The sequence below is a fragment of the Heterodontus francisci genome, chromosome 37 (assembly GCF_036365525.1).
Source record: "Heterodontus francisci isolate sHetFra1 chromosome 37, sHetFra1.hap1, whole genome shotgun sequence".
Taxonomy (NCBI): Eukaryota; Metazoa; Chordata; class Chondrichthyes; order Heterodontiformes; family Heterodontidae; genus Heterodontus; species Heterodontus francisci.
In genome coordinates, this window is record NC_090407.1 from 43,230,606 (window position 1) to 43,249,131 (window position 18,526).

Below are 18,526 nucleotides of genomic sequence, written 5' to 3' on the forward strand. Positions count from 1 at the left end.
TGTTGGTAATAGTAGAGTGGGGGATATGCCAGGCCATGGGGTTACAGATTGTGGTTGAGTACAATTCTGCTGCTGTTGATGGTCCACAGCACCTCATGGGTGCCTAGTTTTGCATTGCTAGATCTGTTTGCAATCTATCCCATTTAGCACAGTGGTAGTGCCATACAGATGCAGAGAAAAACACAGGCAGTAGGGTTAGTTTTGAATTCATCAAGTAATGAGCTGGAACAGACATGATGGGCTAATATCCTCCTTTGTGTTGTACATTTCACTTGCTCCATTATTCTTCCCTGTACCCTTTCCCTGGCTGTCATATCTAATTCCTATAATGGGGTGGTGAGAACTGAACACAATTATTCAACTGTGGTCTCTCCAATCTCTTGTACAAATTCAACATCATTTCCTTACTTTTATATCCAATACTGCAATGTATAAGCCCTATAATCTTTTTATGGTCTTTTCTACCTGTATTCCCACCAGTGAGCGCTAATCTTGCCAATCTCTCTATTCCATCGATTGATTCCTGGGATGAAGGGGTTATATTATGAGGAAAGGTTGGACCTGTATCCATTGGAGTTTAGAAGAATGAGGGAATCTTATTGAAAGATATAAGATCTTGAGGGGACTTAACAGTGTAGATGCTGAGAGGATGTTAGCTGGCTTTGAGGTAGAAGATCAGCCATGATCTATTTGAATGGTGGAGCAGGCTCGAGGGGCTGAATGGCCTACTCCTGCTCCTATTTCCTATGTTCCTGTGTTCCTCCTGTTCAACTCACCCCTCCCAGTGCTGACCTTGTGAACTATGGTAGTGGACTAGTTATGACTGTCCAGTTCTGCATCTTTCTCTGGAATGTCCATTCATTTATAAACAAGTCCCTTGCCATCTCAGGTGGTTTTGCTACTTCCATCATGTCAATCATAGATAATATCATACCTGACCACCTCCTTGTATCACTATACACCCACCCACCCCACCCCATTCCATTCCCAACCCTATTTCCTTCAGTGTCCAGGAGAACTTTCTTGATCAGTATGTTCTAAACCCAACTAGAAAAGAGGCATTGCTGGATCTGTTGGTGGGAAATGAGGTAGGCCAAGTGGACCAAGTGTCTGTGGGGGAGCACTTGGATCAGAGTGATCATCGTATCATAAGGTTTAGACTAGTAATAGAGAGAAGCAAGGGACAAAAATGGGTAGAATGTCTAGATTGGAAGACGGCTAATTTCAACACGATGAAAAGGGATCTAGTCAGAGTACAATGGAACCAAAGACTGGCAGGACGAGCTGTATCGGAACAATGGATTATCTTTAAGGAAGAGATGTTTCAGGTACAGGCTAGGAACATTCCAACAAGGGTGAAAGGTAGGGGAACCAAGAACAGGGCTCCTTGGTTGACGAGGGAGATGATAGACATAAAAAGAGGGTGTATGATGCGTGTCAGGTGAACTCATCAAGCGAAAGCCAGGCCAAATACAATAAGTTGAGAGGGGAGGTAAAGAGGAAAATAAGACTGGCAAAGAGAGAATATGAAAATAGAATGACAGTCAACATAAAAGGGAACCCAATGATCTTCCACCAGCATGTCAATAGTATGTGAGTAGTAAGTGAGTAGTAATAGGTGGAGAGGGGCCTGTTCGGGACAGAGAGTGTAATATATGCTTGGAGGTGGAGGGCAAGGCTAATATCCTTAATGAATACTTTGTATCCGTGTTCACTAAAGAAATGGAGGCTGACAAAATATCAGTAGAAGAAGAGAGAGTGGAGGCAATGGATAGGATAACAATCGAGACGGGGGAGGTACTAAAAAGGCTGGCTGTGCTTAGGGTAGATAAGTCACCTGGTCTGGATGGCTTGCATCCCAGGATGCTAAAGGAAGTGGGGATAGAGATAGCGGAAGCGCTTGCTGTAATCTTCCAATCTTCCCTGGATATGGAGGACGTGCCGGAGCATTGGAGAGTGGCAAATGTGACACCCTTATTCAAGAAAGGATGTAAAGACAGTCTTAGCAACTGCAGGCCAGTTAGTTTAACGTCAGTGGTGAGTAAGGTTTTAGAAACAATAATCAGGGAAAATATCAACGATCACTTAGAGAGGTTTGAGTTAATTAAGGATAGCCAGCATGGATTTGTAAAAGGCAGATCATGCTTAACTAATCTAACTGAATTTTTTGATGAAGTAACAGAGAAGGTTGATGAAGTGAATGCGGTAGGTATTGTTTATATGGATTTGAAGAAAGCATTTACACATGAATATACAAACTAGGTGGAGTAGGCCATACTAGGAGAAGGAGTAGGCCATTCACACCCTTTGAGCCTGCTCTGCCATTCTATAAGATCATGGCTGATCTGTTTGTGGACTCAACTCCACTTTCCTGCCTACTCCTGATACCCTTTGACTCCCTAGCTTGTCAAGAATCTGTCTACCTCTGCCTTAAAAACATTCAATGACCCTGCCTCCTCCACTCTCCGAGGACGAGGGTTCCACAGACTCACAACCCTCTGAGAGAAATTCTTTTTCCTCATCTCTGTCTTAAATGGGAGACCCCTTTTTTAAACTGTGCCCCCTCCCACAAAGGGAAGCATCCTTTCAACATCCACCCTGTCAAGTCCCCTCAGAATCTTATGTTTCAATAGGATCACCTCTCATCCTTCTAAACTCCAATGAATACAGACCCAATTTGTCGAACTTTTCCTCATAAGATAACCCTCTCAACCCAGGAAACAGTCAAGTGAACCTTCTCTGAACTGCTTCCAACACAATTATATCCTTTCTTAAGTAAGGGGACCAAAACTGTAAACAATACTGTAGATGTGGTCTCACCAATGCTCTGTTAAACTGTAGCAAAACATCTCTACTTTTATATTCCATTCCCCTTGCAATAAATGGCAACATTGCATTTACCTTCTTTACCATTTGCTGTACCTGCATACTAACTTTTTCTGTTTAGTGTACTAGGACACCCAAATCCCTCTGCATCTCAGAGTTCTGCAATCTTTTTTCATTTAAATAATATGTTGCTTTTCTATTTTCTCTGAGGGTTGTGAATCTATGGATCTCTCTTCCAGGGTCATTGAATGTTTTTAAGGTAGAGATAGACAGATTCTTGACAAGCCAAAGTGGACAAGTTCACACCTTCCCACATTATACTCCATCTACCAAATCTTTGCCCACTCACCTAACCTATCTATATCCCTTTACAGACTCCTTATGTCCACTTCACAACTGACTCTCCTACCTATCTTTGTGTCATCAGCAAATGTAGCAACCATACACCATACATTCTGTCCCTTCATTCAAGTCATTGATATCGATTGTAAATAGTTGAGGCCCCAGCACTGATCCCTGTGGCACTCCACTAGTTACAGTTTGCCAACCTGTTAGCTAACTAATCCTCTATCCAAGCTAATATGTTACCCCTTACACCATGGGCTCTTATTTTGTTTAGTAACCTTTGATGTTGCACCTTGTAAAGTGTCTTCTGAAAATCCAAGTACACCACATCCATAGGTGTCCACGTTGTTTGTTACTTCCTTAAAGACCTCTAATAAATTAGTCAAACATGATTTCCCTTTCACAAAACCATGATTTCTCTGCCTGATTGCACTGAGATTTTCGAAATGACCTGCTATAACTTCCTTAATAATAGATTCCAGCATTTTCCCTATGACAGATGTTAAGCTACCTGGCCTGTAGTTTCCTGCTTTCTGTCTTACTCCTTTCTTGAATAATGGAGTTACATTTGCTATTTTCCGATCTGATGGGACCTTTCCAGAATCTAGGGAATTTGGGGAAATTAAAACCAATGCATCCACTACCTCAGCAGCCACTTCTTTTAAGACCCTAGGCTGAAGTCCATCAGGACCTGGGGACTTGTCAGCGTTTAGTTCTAATAATTTTCTCAGTACCCTTTCCGTGTTGATGGTAATTGTTTTAAGTTCCTCCCCCCCTTTCAACTCTTGATTCACAATTATTTCTGGGATGTTATTTGTATCCTCTACAGTGAAGACAGATGCATTTGACCGAGTATGGCATCGAGGAGCACTAGAAAAGAGTCAATGGGAATCAGGGGGAAAACTCTCTGATGGTCAGAGTAATACCTAGCGCAAAGAAAGATGGTTGTGGTTGTTGGAGGTCAATCATCTGAGCTCCAGGACATCACTACAGGAGTTCCTCAGGATAGTGTCCTCGGCTCAACCATCTTCAGCTGCTTCATCAATGACCTTCCTTCAGTCATAAGGTCAGAAGTAGGGATGTTCGCTGATGATTGCATAATGTTCAGCACCATTCACAACTCCTCAAATACTGAAGCCGTCCGTGTAGAAATGCAGCAAGACCTGGACAATATCCAGGCTTGGGCTGATAAGTGGCAAGTAACATTCACACCACACAAGTGCCAGGCAATGACCATCTCCAACAAGAGAGAATCTAACCATCTCCCCTTGACATTCAATGGCATTACCATCACTGAATCCCCTACTATCAACATCCTCGGGGCTACCATTGACCAGAAACTGAACTGGAGTAGCCATATAAATACCATGGCTACAAGAGCAGGTCAGAGGCTGGGAATCCTGAGGCGAGTAACTCACTTCCTGATTCCCCAGGACTTGTCCACCATCAACAAGGCACAAGTCAGGAGTGTGATGGAATACTCTCCACTTGCCTGGATGGGTGCAATTCCAACAACACTCAAGAAGCTCGACACCATCCAGAACAAAGCAGCCCGCTTGATTGGCACCCCATCCACAAACATTCACTCCCTCCACCACCGACGCACAGTGGCAGCAATGTGTACCATCTACAAGATGCACTGCAACAACGCACCAAGGCTCCTTAAACAGCATCTTCCAAACCCACGACCTCTACCTCCTCGAAGGACAAGAGCAGCAGATGCATGGGAACATCACCACCTGCAAGTTCCCGTCCAAGTCACACACCATCCTGACTTGGAACTATATCACCGTTCCTTCACTGTTGCTGGGTCAAAATCCTGGAACTCGCTTCCTAACAGCACTGTGGGTGTACCTACCTCACATGGACTGCAGCGGTTCAAGAAGGCAGCTCCCCACCACCTTCTCAAGGGCAATTAGGGATGGGCGATAAAAGCTGGCCTGGCCAGCGACGCCCACAGCCCATGAATGAATTTAAAAAAATATGTTCAATTCCTCCGCCATTTCCTTATTTTCCATTATTAACTCCCCAGACTTATTCTCGAGGACCAACACTCACTTTACTCACTCTTTTCACTTTTAAATACCTGTAGAAACTCTTATTAACCATTTTTATATTTCGAGCTAGCTCTCTTTCATACTCTAATTTCTCTCTCATTATTCTTTCAGTCATTCTTTGCTGCTTTTTATATCCTGTCCAATCTTCTGACCTGCTACTACTCTTCACTGAATTGTATGCTTTTTCTTTCAATTTGATACTATCTTTAACTTCCTTAGTTAGCCACGGATGGCGCATCCTTCCCCTCGAGTCTTTCTTTCTCACTGGAATGTATCTTTGCTGAGTGTTATGAAATATCTCCTTTGATAAGGTACCACATAAAAGGCTGGTTAAGAAAACTGATGCTCATGGAACAGGAGGGTCAGTGTCCAATTGGATAAAAAATTGGCTTAAGGACAGAAAACAGCGAGTCGTAGTAAATGGTTGCTTTTCAGACTGGAGGATGATGTTCCCCAAAGGCCAGTGTTGGGACCACTGAGTTTTTGCTATATATAAATGACTTGGATCTTGGAATACAGAGTAAAATCTCAAAATTTGCTGACAACACCAAACTTGGAGGTGCGGCAAACAGTGAGGATGATATGAACTACCTACAACAGGACATAGATAGGCTAGCAGAATGGGCAGACAGGTGGCAGATGGAATTTAATACTGACAAGTGTGAGGTGATGCATTTTGGCAGAAGGAATAGGGAGAGCCAATATATACTTAATGGCACATTTCTAAAGAGTGTGCAGGACCTGGGGGTGCATGTGCTTCAATCTTTGAAGGTGACAGGACATATTGAGAGAGTGGTTAGTAAAGCATATGGGATCTTGGGCCTCATAAATAGAAGCATTGAGTACAATAGCAGGGAAGTTATGCTGAACCTTTATAATGCTCTGTTAGGCCCCAACTGGAGTATTATGTCCAATTCTGGTCACCACACTTTAGGAAGGATGTAAGAGGATGCAGAGGAGATTTCCCAGAATGGTTCCAGGGATGGAGTATTTTAGTTACAAGGTTAGGTTAGAAAAGTTGACTTTGTTTGTCTTGGGGCAAAGGAGATTGAGGGGAGGGAATGGAAGTGTAGAAGATTATGACAGGCTTAGATAAGTTAGACAAGGAAAAACTATTCCCATTAGCAAATAGTACTCAGACTGGGGGAAACAGATTGAAAGTTTTGGGCAAAAGATTCAGAGGAAATATGAGGAAACACATTTTTACGCAGCAGGTGGTAATGACCTGGAACTCTCTGTCTACAAGGTTGGTGGAAGTGGAGATAATCAATGACTTCAAGAGGATGTTAGACGGCCACTTGAAGGAAATAGACTTGCAGGGCTAGGGGATTGAGCCGGGGAGGGGGACTGACTGCAAAGCTCCGTGAAGAGCTGGCAAGGACTCAGTGGGCCGAATGGTCTCCTTCTGTGCCGTAAATGATACTACATAAATTTTAGATCCCTGGGTCACACTACTATCCAAAACCCAGTAGTCTGAGGAGCATCCATTTAGCCCTATTCATTGTGTTTTGTCCCTTAAGCATCCCTCTGTCCATGCACTACTTTTCATAGTAAGTCTCTCATGTGTCACCCTGTGCACAACATCTATCACATGCCTTTTTTCTCCACACGCTGTGATTCACTCAAAAAATTCAGTTATATTAGTCAAAGATGATTTTCCCATTACAAATCCACAATGGCTATTCATGCTTAGCCTGTGCCTTTCTAAGTGAGTAATTTCATCCCACAATTTACCCATAAACAAGATATGGCCAATTGGCTAACTGGTATGTGCACTCATTCAAATGAGGTGCCACACAGGCTTCTTCTGCAGCATTAATTTTTTGTACTGCAGTTTTTGCATTTCTGCTCAAATGCATTATCCCACCTTAAGACATACCCCACATAACCCCAGCCCCTCCACCCCACCTGCCGTCCCGCAGACTAACAAGAGACATTATTGTCTACAGCACAATAATTTGACATTAATTTCCACGCAATTGATGATTTCAGAGAGAGCAGAAAGAAGTTGTCTAGATGGGAGAAGGAAGCAACAAAGATTAGTAAGGGGAGTGGGCAGAACTGTGGCAGATGGAGTTCGACATGGGGAAGTGTGAGGCTGTCGACTTTCAATCTGAGAAAGAGAAATTGGAATAATTCTTAATGCTGGGAGACTCCGAGCTGTGGAGGAGCAAAGGGATTTAGATGCCTGTGTACACAGATCACTAAAAGCTAATGCACAGGTACAAAAAGCAATCAAAAAGTCTAATGGAATGTTGACCTTTATCTCAAGGGGCTGGACTACAAAAGGGAGGAAGTTATGCTTCAATTTCATTGAGCCTTGGTCAGAGTCCTTCTGGAGTCTGGGCATCTAACCTTAGGAAGGATATATTGGATTGAAGATGTGACAAAACAAATTCACTGGAATTATACCAGAGTTTAAAGGGCTAAATTATGAGACCATGCTGCATAAACTTGGCTTATATTCCGTTGAGTTTTGAAGATTGATGGGCAATCTATTCAAGGTGTTTAAGATGATTAAAGGATTTAATAGGGTGGATAGAGAGAAACTATTTCCTCTGGAGAGGGAGTCCAGAATGGTCAAAGTTAGAGCTAGGCCATTTAGCAGTGAAACCAGGAAGCACTTTTACACACAAAGGGTAGTGGAAATCTGGACCTTACTCCCTCAAACAGTGATCCTCAGGGGATCAACTGAAATTTTCAAAACTGAGATCAATAGATTTTTATCGGGTAAGGATATGGTGGGAAATGGAGCAAAGGCAGGAAAATAAACTTGAGGTACAGTGCAGCCTAATTGAATGGTGGACCCAGGCTCAAGGAGCTGAATGGCCTCCTTCTGCTCCCATGTTTATATGAGCAGTGCTGTTCGAACGCTTTTAGTTGCACCCTTAAGAAAGCATTGGGTTGCCCCAGTATTATCAAACCAAATAAAAGAAATCTAACAAACATGCCCCATTTCTCGAGGGATGCAAACAATAAACACTGAAATCATACCATAGGAAAAGGAAACTTTCAAATTAAATCATATTATTTTCTGTATCGACAACACCAGCCATGGAAGGCCTCAAGCAGACCAGCGGACATGCTGTGCTCCCTCTCCAGGGCCACCAGTGCACGGACAATGCCACGGACACAGATGTGGAAGAGAGGCAGGCAGCCAGGGTGACCACCCCAATGGACCTGGACTTCTGGTCGTGTTGTTCTAAGGTTGAAGTAAAGATACATTGTTGGGTCGAGTGGAGATAGTGCCATCCTGGTGTTGGGTGCAAAATAAGTTTTGTGCTTTGCAGTAACATCTTTCATCCTGACCATAAATTTAATGTCAAAAGCATGAAGCACAGAACACAGCATGACTTCAGTTCTTCTTCAGTAATGTAGTGAGAGTTTACATGACAGTGCATATAGAAGTGCAGCATACTCCAGTTGGTGTGGACTGACGTGTCTTTCCCAGGGCATATTCCAAAACATCAGCCCAAGATAACTTGATCTCACGCATGACTTGAAGCTGACTTTAAATAAGCCCTTTTTTCACTCCCATCAGGTAAACTATTACTATGGAGTGAATCTTCAGTCATGCACTTCACAGTTCTCTGAGGCTACTGTGGAGCTGAACCAGCTTGGACTTTACTTAGAGTTTAAATGAAGTGTGATTTGTTTTTGGAGCTAAATGAGCAGCAATCTCTAGATTACAACAGCAGTTTTGGACCCATGCTCCCAACTGGTTCCTGCGTTGAGCCAAGACAATGGAGTAGTTTCATACAGAGGTCTAGCTAATAATTTGCAGTTTGTACACATGCCAACCAATTTATGCAACCAAACTCAATCCTCTTTGGTTGGCATGTTATGCATGACAATAAGTAAAGCATAATTAATAAAGTTATTTTGTTTTCATAAAAAGGTAATGTGTTTATTAGTGCTCAAAATGTAATGAGGCTCTTAAATTTTGATTACAAAACTAAAGGTAATAGACATTATTAAAAATGTAATCAATGAAATAATCAAATGTATGTCTTTTTTCCAATATTTCTGTTACAATTTGAAGGTAATCGAATTAAATGTTAATAGTTTCCGAAAAAATAGAGCAAACATAAAAATTTCTTTTAGTGTAATTGGTTTAATTACCTCTCTTCAGAGAAATGGGATTAAAGAGCAGGGAATAATTGGTCCAGTGTGTGCAAATGTAATTCAGTGTCCATTTTATCGTCATATATTCAGTCCCTGTTTTTGTGTAAATATACTTTAAACACTTGCAGCAATTCAGGAAGCAGAGAAATAGAGTTTTGTTCAGCATAACAGTTTTACTGCAGGACAGGGGCTGGGTGACACAAAATTAAGGCCATTGCCATCACTGGTAGGAAGCTGTCATTACACCGTGACACATTTACATAGGCAATTGCCATATCAACCGAGACAAGAATTTATAATGGAATATGTTGACACAGGAGGTGCATACAGGAATTTAATTTTTAATGTATTTATCTATTAAAATCTGGTTATTTTCCAATATATTTCATCAGTTTATAGCCAACCTAATTAAATGTCAGGTTAAGGAGGGATAGAGAGGCTTCGGCTTGTAGCTCGCAGGCGGTGCGTTGCAAATGCTGAGACAATTTTCCTTTGTGATGAAGTGACCAACTGCAGCTCATCCTTCTGAAACTGTTCCTCTGGAGTGCTTTCTGTATGTAGTGCTCCAGAATCAGATAGGACTTAGAGCATTCGCAACACCCTGAGCCACACAGTACCCCCTCCCTCTTCCTTGAAGCACAGATCAAGGTCCAGTCACTCACCTTGCCCAAATGTCTATTCCTTATAAATGAGCCCGGGCAGCTGAAAGACTATTTAACTACAAGAAGCAGTCAGCTGATTCTGATCTTACCCTTACAAGATGGTCACACATATGCACTGTCTGTTAGGGTCACTGGTTAGCAATCAGAAACAGGAATCATGGCTGATTTCCCTTTCTCTAACTGAGGGCGTTTATGCTATAATCCTGGCTGAGTTCAACTACAATAAACCAAGTTGGAACCACCCTAGCCTGTATGGCCCACAAGCACATTAGGCAGGGCCAATATCTACTGAACCAATGGGGCAACTTTGATAGATTTACTTAGGCAAGAAGATTTAAACAGGGTGGGCCCCAAGCATCATATTAAAAAGCATGTTCTGCTTTAGGCCCTGTGTAGCAGTGATATGCGCACAGCTAATGAGGAAATTAAATAACAATCCGTTCAAAATAACAATTTAAAAAAATACTGGAAATGTTGGAAATACTCATCAGGTGCAGCATTATTTGTAAGGATAATATGTGGGTGAAAGACTGTTCCTTAAATGCAACTAGTCCTTTGCAGATCAACAAGGAGCAAGCTGGCTACTGACTTATTGTACTAGAGCTTTCGCTGTGACCTGTTCAGCTGGAAAGCTGAATGCACAAAGTGCCCACAGCCTGATGTAGCCGGGGATCTGAATCTGATGGAACAGTTCTCTTTCATTGCTGTTATAACTTGATTTCTTCATCTGTTTTCTTCGCTGCCTCATCAAATATTTATTGCATTTAAAAAAAAACACATTTGCTTTGTTCTGAGTATAGATTTCAGAAGCTGAAATAGTCTCGAGTGAGCCTTACCAACACAGCAGGGAGATTGGAGCCTCAGGACTGAGCAGACTGCCTTCAGCCAGTGCTGGTGTTCTCAGACACGATTTAGATAGCAATAGTCCGGTAACCCTTTCAATGATCCATACTCACCTCAGCACAGCACCTGAAGCACAAGACAGGCAAAATAAGTGAATAAAACAGCTGTGTTTTTAACTGAAGTCTTTCTTCTCACAGGGATCAGAGGTGAGCTGGCAAGATGGATACAGAACTGGCTCAGTCATAGAAGACAGAGGGCATCAAGGATGGATGTTTTTCTGAATGGAGGGCTGTGACTAGTGGTGTTCCGCAGGGATCAGTGCTGGGACCTTTGCTGTTTGTAGTATATATAAATGATTTAGAGGAAAATGTAGCTGCCTGATTAGTAAGTTTGCAGACGACGCAAAGGTTGGTGGAGTTGCGGATAGTGATGAGGATTGTCAGAGGATGCAGCAGAATATAGATCGATTGGAGACTTGGGCGGAGAAATGACAGATGGAGTTTAATCCGGACAAATGTGAGGTCATGCATTTTGGAAGATCTAATACAGTTGGGAAATATACAGTAAATGGCAGAACCCTTAGGAGTATTGACAGGTAGAGAGATCTGGGCGTACAGGTCCACAGGTCACTGAAAGTGGCCACGCAGGTGGATAAGGTAGTCAAGGAGGCATACGGCATGCTTGCCTTCATTGGTGGGGGCATAGAGTATAAAAATTGGCAAGTCAAGCTGCAACTGTACAGAACCTTAGTTAGGCCACACTTGGAATATTGCGTACAATTCTGGTCACCACACTACCAGAAGGATGTGGAGGCTTTGGAGAGGGTACAGAAGAGGTTCGCCAGGATGTTGCCTGGTCTGGAGGGCATTAGCTATGAGGAGAGGTTGGATAAATTCGGATTGTTTTCACTGGAACGACGGAGGTGGAGGGGCGACCTTATAGAGGTTTACAAAGTTATGAGTGGCATGGACAGAGTGGATAGTCAGAAGCTTTTTCCCAGGCTGGAAGAGTCAGTTACTCGGGGACATAGGTTTAAGGTGAGAGGGGCAAAGTTTAGAGGGGATGTACGAGGCAAGTTTTTTACACAGAGGGTTGTGAGTGCCTGGAACTTGCTGCCGGGGGAGGTGGTGGAAGCAGGTATGATAGCGACATTTAAGAGGCATCTTGACAAATACATGAATAGGATGGGAATAGAGGGATACGGACCCCGGAAGTGCAGAAGGTTTTAGTTTAGACAGGCATCAAGATCGGCGCAGGCTTGGAGGGTCGAATGGTCTGTTCCTATACTGTACTGTTCTTTGTTCTTTCTTTGTTCTTTATTTGTGCTCTCTGGGAATAAAAATCCTTTTTTAGATTTTAGTCTTCATCAGGTGAGGGAATGCAAGTTTTCTTTTTGCTTTGTTTTCAGGCCACGCAGGTCACAGATTAACACCAAATACATGTCTCAACCATAACCTTGCCTCAGTTATCTCCACTGTACTAGGACTTCATTTCCTTGTCCCATACCATCAAATCGTGTGATGTCCCTGAATGAGATTGCGTAATTAATGCCAAATTACTGCTTGCTGTATGTTGTGGATCTACATCCTTGGGGGTTGGGATTGAAATTGTTGAAACCCATCTCACTTTGATCAAAAAAGGACTTTCCTCCCATCTGTCCAATTGACATCAATCAATAGTCTGCTTTATCGATGTAAACGTTATAGATTGTTGTCATGATTGAGATGTTTCTACCTGTGAGGCTGTGGTTGTTTAGTAACCTTCAACCAAAAGTATTTTGAGGCTCAAGCCTCTCATTTTTTTGTTGGTTATGGTTGATCTGATGGCAATCACTCCTCACAGGATCAGACACTCCAAATGTTTTAAAATATCAGTGCGCATGTGAAGATTCTCCCAAATGTGGGAATTGCTTCATTATAAGAACAAAACCATGTTTTTAGCTCATGCTCACCCAGGCTGAAATCCAGCTTATATAAAACCAGAAAGTGACATTTGGTCACAGATCTGAAATGTTAACTCTTTATCTCCACATAAGCTGCCGGACCTGCTGTGGATTTCCAGTGTTTTCTGTTTTTATTTCAGATGTCCAGCATCTGCAGTATTTTGCTTTTATTCAAATCCTGCTTCCCAGCTTTACTGGAAAGTTCCAGTGAGCTTCTGATATAATGGCCTGGATTTTGCAGTCAGTGGTGAAAGAATGGTGTTCACAGAGTTTCCATCATCTACATTTTTGAGTGTCGACTTTCTGCCATCGAGCACCTGATTCAGCATCTGCCTTCTACAAGGCATCAGTGGTATGTGCGAGCAGGGCAAGCAACAGTGAGGCTCTTCAACCAGCCAGATTGAAGAATCCTCACTGAGACCCACAGAGGTAGTTTTAGCCAAAATCAATGGGCGGCTTTAGGTCAAGTGGGGAATGGTTAAAATGTTAAAAATCAGATTCCCGTCCCAAATCTGCCTTCAGCCTACCCATTTCCAGCTTTAACTGAGATGGAAGGGTAGGCGGACAGCCAACACACTCTAAGGAATAAGGTTATAAGGTTGGTCCTTTAAATATGATAATGAGGCTGCAAGGCTCATTTTTATTCAAGTTTTCAACTTCAACTGGGATCGGCCAGGTTTCCCGAGGCTAGGGTGACCAAGCGACGGCTTCACGTTTCCAGGAGGTGAGTGCATTTACAGCTACTTCCTGCATCCAGTGTGGCTGCTTGAGCAATTCCTGCAATCAGACACCATCCCTCTGACCTTCCCCATGAGGTCTCAGATCCACCCTATTGAATCCCCTCCCCCCACCCCGAATTAAGCCCCTGATGGTCCCCCCTTCCCTCTCCAACTGATGCCACCATTCGCCTCAATCAAACCACCCAACACCCCACTCCCCACCATCACCCATTTCATCCCTGGTTCTGTGATCTCCACCAGCCGATTGGAAGCCAAGCTGATTAATCAGGCTTGGTTTCCAGGTACACCCTGTGGAGTTAAAACACCACAGCATGAGGGGACAGTCCCGATTTTTAGGTTCCTATGCCTTTCAGACCATAACCCCCACCCCACTCCCAGCAGTCAAGTAAGTAAAATTCAGCCTGCAAAGTCAGGTCCAGGAAGTATAAATTAGACTTAAAGCGTTCAGAAAACAAAACAATGATTGAGAAATAAAAATGGGCTTAGGAAACAGATAAAAGAGACTGACAGAAAATGTTTTTAAAAAAATTCATTTTTAAAAACATCTCCAACATTAAAGTCTGAAAGAATGAGACTCCACACTTATAAAATTAAATTTTCAGGGCCAGACAGGTTGTTTGGTGGTAATTACGAGTTATGACATTGTTGAACATTCATGTACTCTTGGATGCACCAGCTCTTAACTTTTTCTCCCATTTTTAGTGGTTAAGTATAGTAACTTCACACCCTTACATTGATTTCCATGCTAAGGCTATCGGTGAGGTACATTTACAGCACAACCTGTGTAGGAGAAGTGGAACTCGAACTGCAACTTCCAGAGTTCCATGTTTAACTGCACATGTACGTACCTCAGAAGTTGCTGTCCGATTTTCTGTATAATAATGGTGAGTGCTGTTAGCCTCACTGTTATTTTCAATTCCGCAATCAGGCAAGTATGGATAACCTTCCCGCTCCTGCTAAAGGGCCAGGAATTATGTCCTGACAATCATGTACCTCAGTAATTTGATAAGTATTCTGACTGAATGGCGCTAAATGCCACATCAAAGATTACCACACAAAGTAAGAGTTCATGGTGCAGGGAGTGACATATTAGCATGGATACATGATTGGTTAACTAACAGGAAACAGAGAGTAGGGATAAATGCGTCATTTTCAGGTTGGCAGGATGTGACTAGTGGAGTGCCACAGGGGTCAGTGCTGGGGCCTCAACTATTTACAATCTACATCAATGACTTGATGAAGGGACCGAATGTATGGAAGCTAAATTTGCAGATGACACAAAGATAGGTAGGAAGGTAAGTTGTCAAGAAGATGTCAAGAGTCCACAACGGGATATAAATTGGTTAAGTGAGTGGGCAAAAATTTGGCAGATGGAGTATAGTGTGGGAAAATATGAATTTGTCCACCTTGGCAGGAAGAATAGAAAAGCTGTATATTATTTGAATGGAGAGAGACTGCAGAACTCTGCAGTCCAGAGGGATCTGGCTGTCCTGGTACATGAATCACAAAACGTTAGTGGGGAGGTTCAGCAAATGATTAGGAAGGCAAATCGAATGTTATTGTTTATTGCAAGCGGAATAGAATATAAAAGTAGGGAAGTTTTGCTATAATTATACAGGGTCTTGGTGAGACCACATCTGGAGTATTGTATACAGTTTTGGTCTCTTTAATTCAGTAAGGATATAACTGCATTAGAAGCAGTTCAGAGAAGGTTCACTGGACTGATTCCCGGGATGAAGTGGTTATCTTATGAAGAAAGGTTGAGCAGGTTGGGCCTATACCCATTTGAATTTAGAAGAATCAGAGATGATCTTATTGAAACAGATATGATCCTATGGGGACTTGACAGGGTGCATGCTAGAAGGATCTTTACACTTACGGGTGAGACGAGAACTAGGGGACACAGTTTAAAAATCAGGGGTCTCCCATTTAAGACTGAGATGAGGCGAAATGTTTTTCTCTCAGAGGATCATTGGTCTGTGGAAGTCACTTTCTCAAAGAGCAAAGGAGGCTGGGTCATTGAATATATTCAAAGCTGAGTTAGATAGATTCTTGATAGACAAGGGAATCAAGGATAATGGGGGGCAAACAGGAAAGTGGAGTTAAGGCCATATTTAGATGAGCCATGATCTTATCAATTGGCAGAGCAGGCTCGAGGGGCTGAATGGCTCACTCCTCCTCCTAATTAGTATGTTAGTATGCATGTAAACACAGGTGTGATGTGTATAAGAACATCCAATGTGCATAGGCAAGGCTCTCATCAACAGCTCAAAATTGGAAGAGTTGCATCCAACATCTCCATTACCCTGCTGGCTTTAAGAGAGTTCACCTGACAAGACTTCTCCTGGCTCAACCCTTGACATCAAAATGTCTTTAGTGCTTCTACTCTTCTTTTTCTCCCCAAGTTGAGGTCAGGAAAGGCAGGGCTTTGAAACCCTGACCTTAAATCCTAGGCTCTGACCATCACACCTTTAAATACTAATGCTTTTTGTAGTTGTTTTGAGACTCACTCTTGATTTCAAGATATTTTTCCCTGCAAGATGTACCTTTGCAAATAGAGAGGATGTGAGACCTGCCTCCAGCCCTCCAGCCTCTCTGATCACCAGCAAGTACCTGGGAGCAGCGTCTCAATCTACTCCCTATCTGTAGGGAGTAGCACCTCCTCTACATTATTAGTGACTCGGTTTGGATAAATCGAGTGTGTGGGTGCCTAGAAGTGAAGTCACTCTGGCAGTGTGCTGTGGTCCTGCTTGCATTACTGCAATCCATCTCTGAGAGATACTTATCCACTAGGTCATTGGTTGAGCATTTGTGGAGCACTCCTTAAACCTCCTCTAACTGGTAACCTTTGCTGAAGGGTTTTAACTGAGTAATTTTTATGTCATAAGGCAGGCATCAGTCTGACACTAAACAAGTTTCGAAAATGTTTCCTACACATAGATCAATTAGCATTCACTTCTGTTACTTTCGATGGATCGTAACTCAATACTTAGATAACGCTGACCTATTTTTATACTGATTTCAACACTGTGCCCACTCAGTTTAAAGAATGAGTAACCAAGTAGGAGCTAATTGGAATTGAATGTAATTAAGCTGCATACAAGCTGTAAACTCTGGGCTTTTTGCTGTGCAGATAAACTCTTCATTGTCTTCTTTTTCCTTCCTGTCTTTGCCACTCAATCACAGGGATGTCCGAAGGCTTGGAATAACTTTGATGGGACATCAGAAGAAGATTCTCAGCAGCATCCAGATCATGAGGGAACAGCTAATATGCTCAAATGGCCCAGGTATACATGTATAGCCAGCAAGAAGTTACCACATAACGTACAATAACTGAAGGCTGGCGTGCAATAAGGCACTATGGAAATCAAAATGGCTGAACATCAGACTTTTACAATTTTGCCTTTAATATAAAACAAAAAAGATTTACAAATGCAAGAGATGGGTACCGCTTCTCTCCTGACACAACTCCTTGGAAAATCTTACGATCATTACCTAGCATTTTATAATGGATGATCTTCAGGCAGGTGGGTTTCTCTAGAGGATTGAACTATGCTCCAATGTGATAATGTCCACGTTCAACTCCTTGGTACAGCAAACTGACACTGCATTAACTGCAAAAGCAAGAACCAGGCATGAGGGACTTGTAGAAATGGTGTAAGTACCTCGTTCCAATAGAGTGCATTGACTTCAGTAAGGGAGTTGGAAGATATGGTCCTGTGTAAAAGAAGCTGCCTACAGGAGAATGGTAGAGTGGCAGAATTAACACTTCCAGGAGCTGCAGGACTATCCCCGTGCAGCTCTAACACCCAATCGTTGCGGCAACATATTGAAGCAGAGTTTCATTTTAATACACAAGTTTGCCAGGAAGGATCTAGATCAGATTTTTTATGACATTAGGAGCTCTGCGGACAGTTTAAAAATGTACAAATTTTACAAAAAACTTATTTAATCACTTATTCTTAGCTGAATGGAAGTTTGGACAGTGCAGGCACTTTACTGACTGTTCTTTTGCCTGGTGTTACAGTTTTAAAGATTGCACTTCTGACTTGAGAATGGTTTGACACGTTCAATATGCTGAAACCAAGACCTATCGGAAATTTATCAGGCCTGTGTATTTAGCAGCAAATCATATTAAATTGCATCAGTCTCTAAATTGCTGCCCTATATTTACCGCTTCGGTTAGACAAATAATTGCACTCTTCTAGACTTCTAAAGTTGGAAGACATGAAGTTGTCACTGATAGGCCAATTTTAATGGTGAAAGGATTTATTCTGTGGGTGTGATTGGGAATTTCAGGGAGTACAGAATCAGTGGACCAGAGCAAATGTCCCAGACATTATTCCAAATGATCTCTGGGCCTTACCATGAACCATGTCCATTACACCGAATATCTGACCAGTAACCTGGTGCGAAAGCTGAATTGAGCTATGTGGAGGCTCACGGGTCTCTCACACTTATTGAGTAATTATTGTTATCTCACCACGATTAAATCTAGTCACATGCCCAAGCCAACAATTTAAATATTAACGTTTTAATACGATAAAAATAAGGACCAATGTGTTGATGTTCCACCAAGAGATGTCCCGAGCACATTCAGTAACCAGCATGTCAAAGACACGTCTGGATAGAGTATTATTCCAATGCTAACCTTCTCTATGCTTTGATTCCTTGACTCCAATATTGGATACCTGAATATTGGAGTTGAGAGTCTAAAAGAACTTTAAGTTTCAAAATGCTAAACCTAACTAACGGTGCAGAATCTGTGTACTGAGAAGGGTCAGGTATTTGGTGCACCGACTCCTTGTTTGAATCAGGCACATGTTTATCTAGAATTTATTCTTGCAAACGACAGTTAATTTAGCCTCTGGGGTGGCAAACAGAAAGGATTAAAGACTTGTAATTTGTATGGTTTTGACTCCTAAAATGTTATTTGAGTTTGAAACAAAATGATGGACCTTTAAATCAGTTGCATGATTCACCTCT

At 42.3% G+C, this 18,526-nt stretch overlaps 1 protein-coding gene across 2 annotated transcripts in view; it reads left to right on the plus strand.

Moving 5' to 3' along the window:
• epha8 (eph receptor A8) overlaps positions 1-17,455 on the plus strand; it is a 637,160-nt gene extending 619,705 nt beyond the window's left edge. For both annotated transcript variants that reach the window (XM_068017569.1, XM_068017570.1), the window contains exon 17: positions 16,727-17,455. In XM_068017569.1, the coding sequence (XP_067873670.1) occupies positions 16,727-16,841 (115 nt within the window). In that variant the 3' untranslated portion in view covers positions 16,842-17,455. The remainder of the gene's footprint in view (positions 1-16,726) is intronic.
• The last annotated feature ends 1,071 nt before the right edge of the window (positions 17,456-18,526 follow it).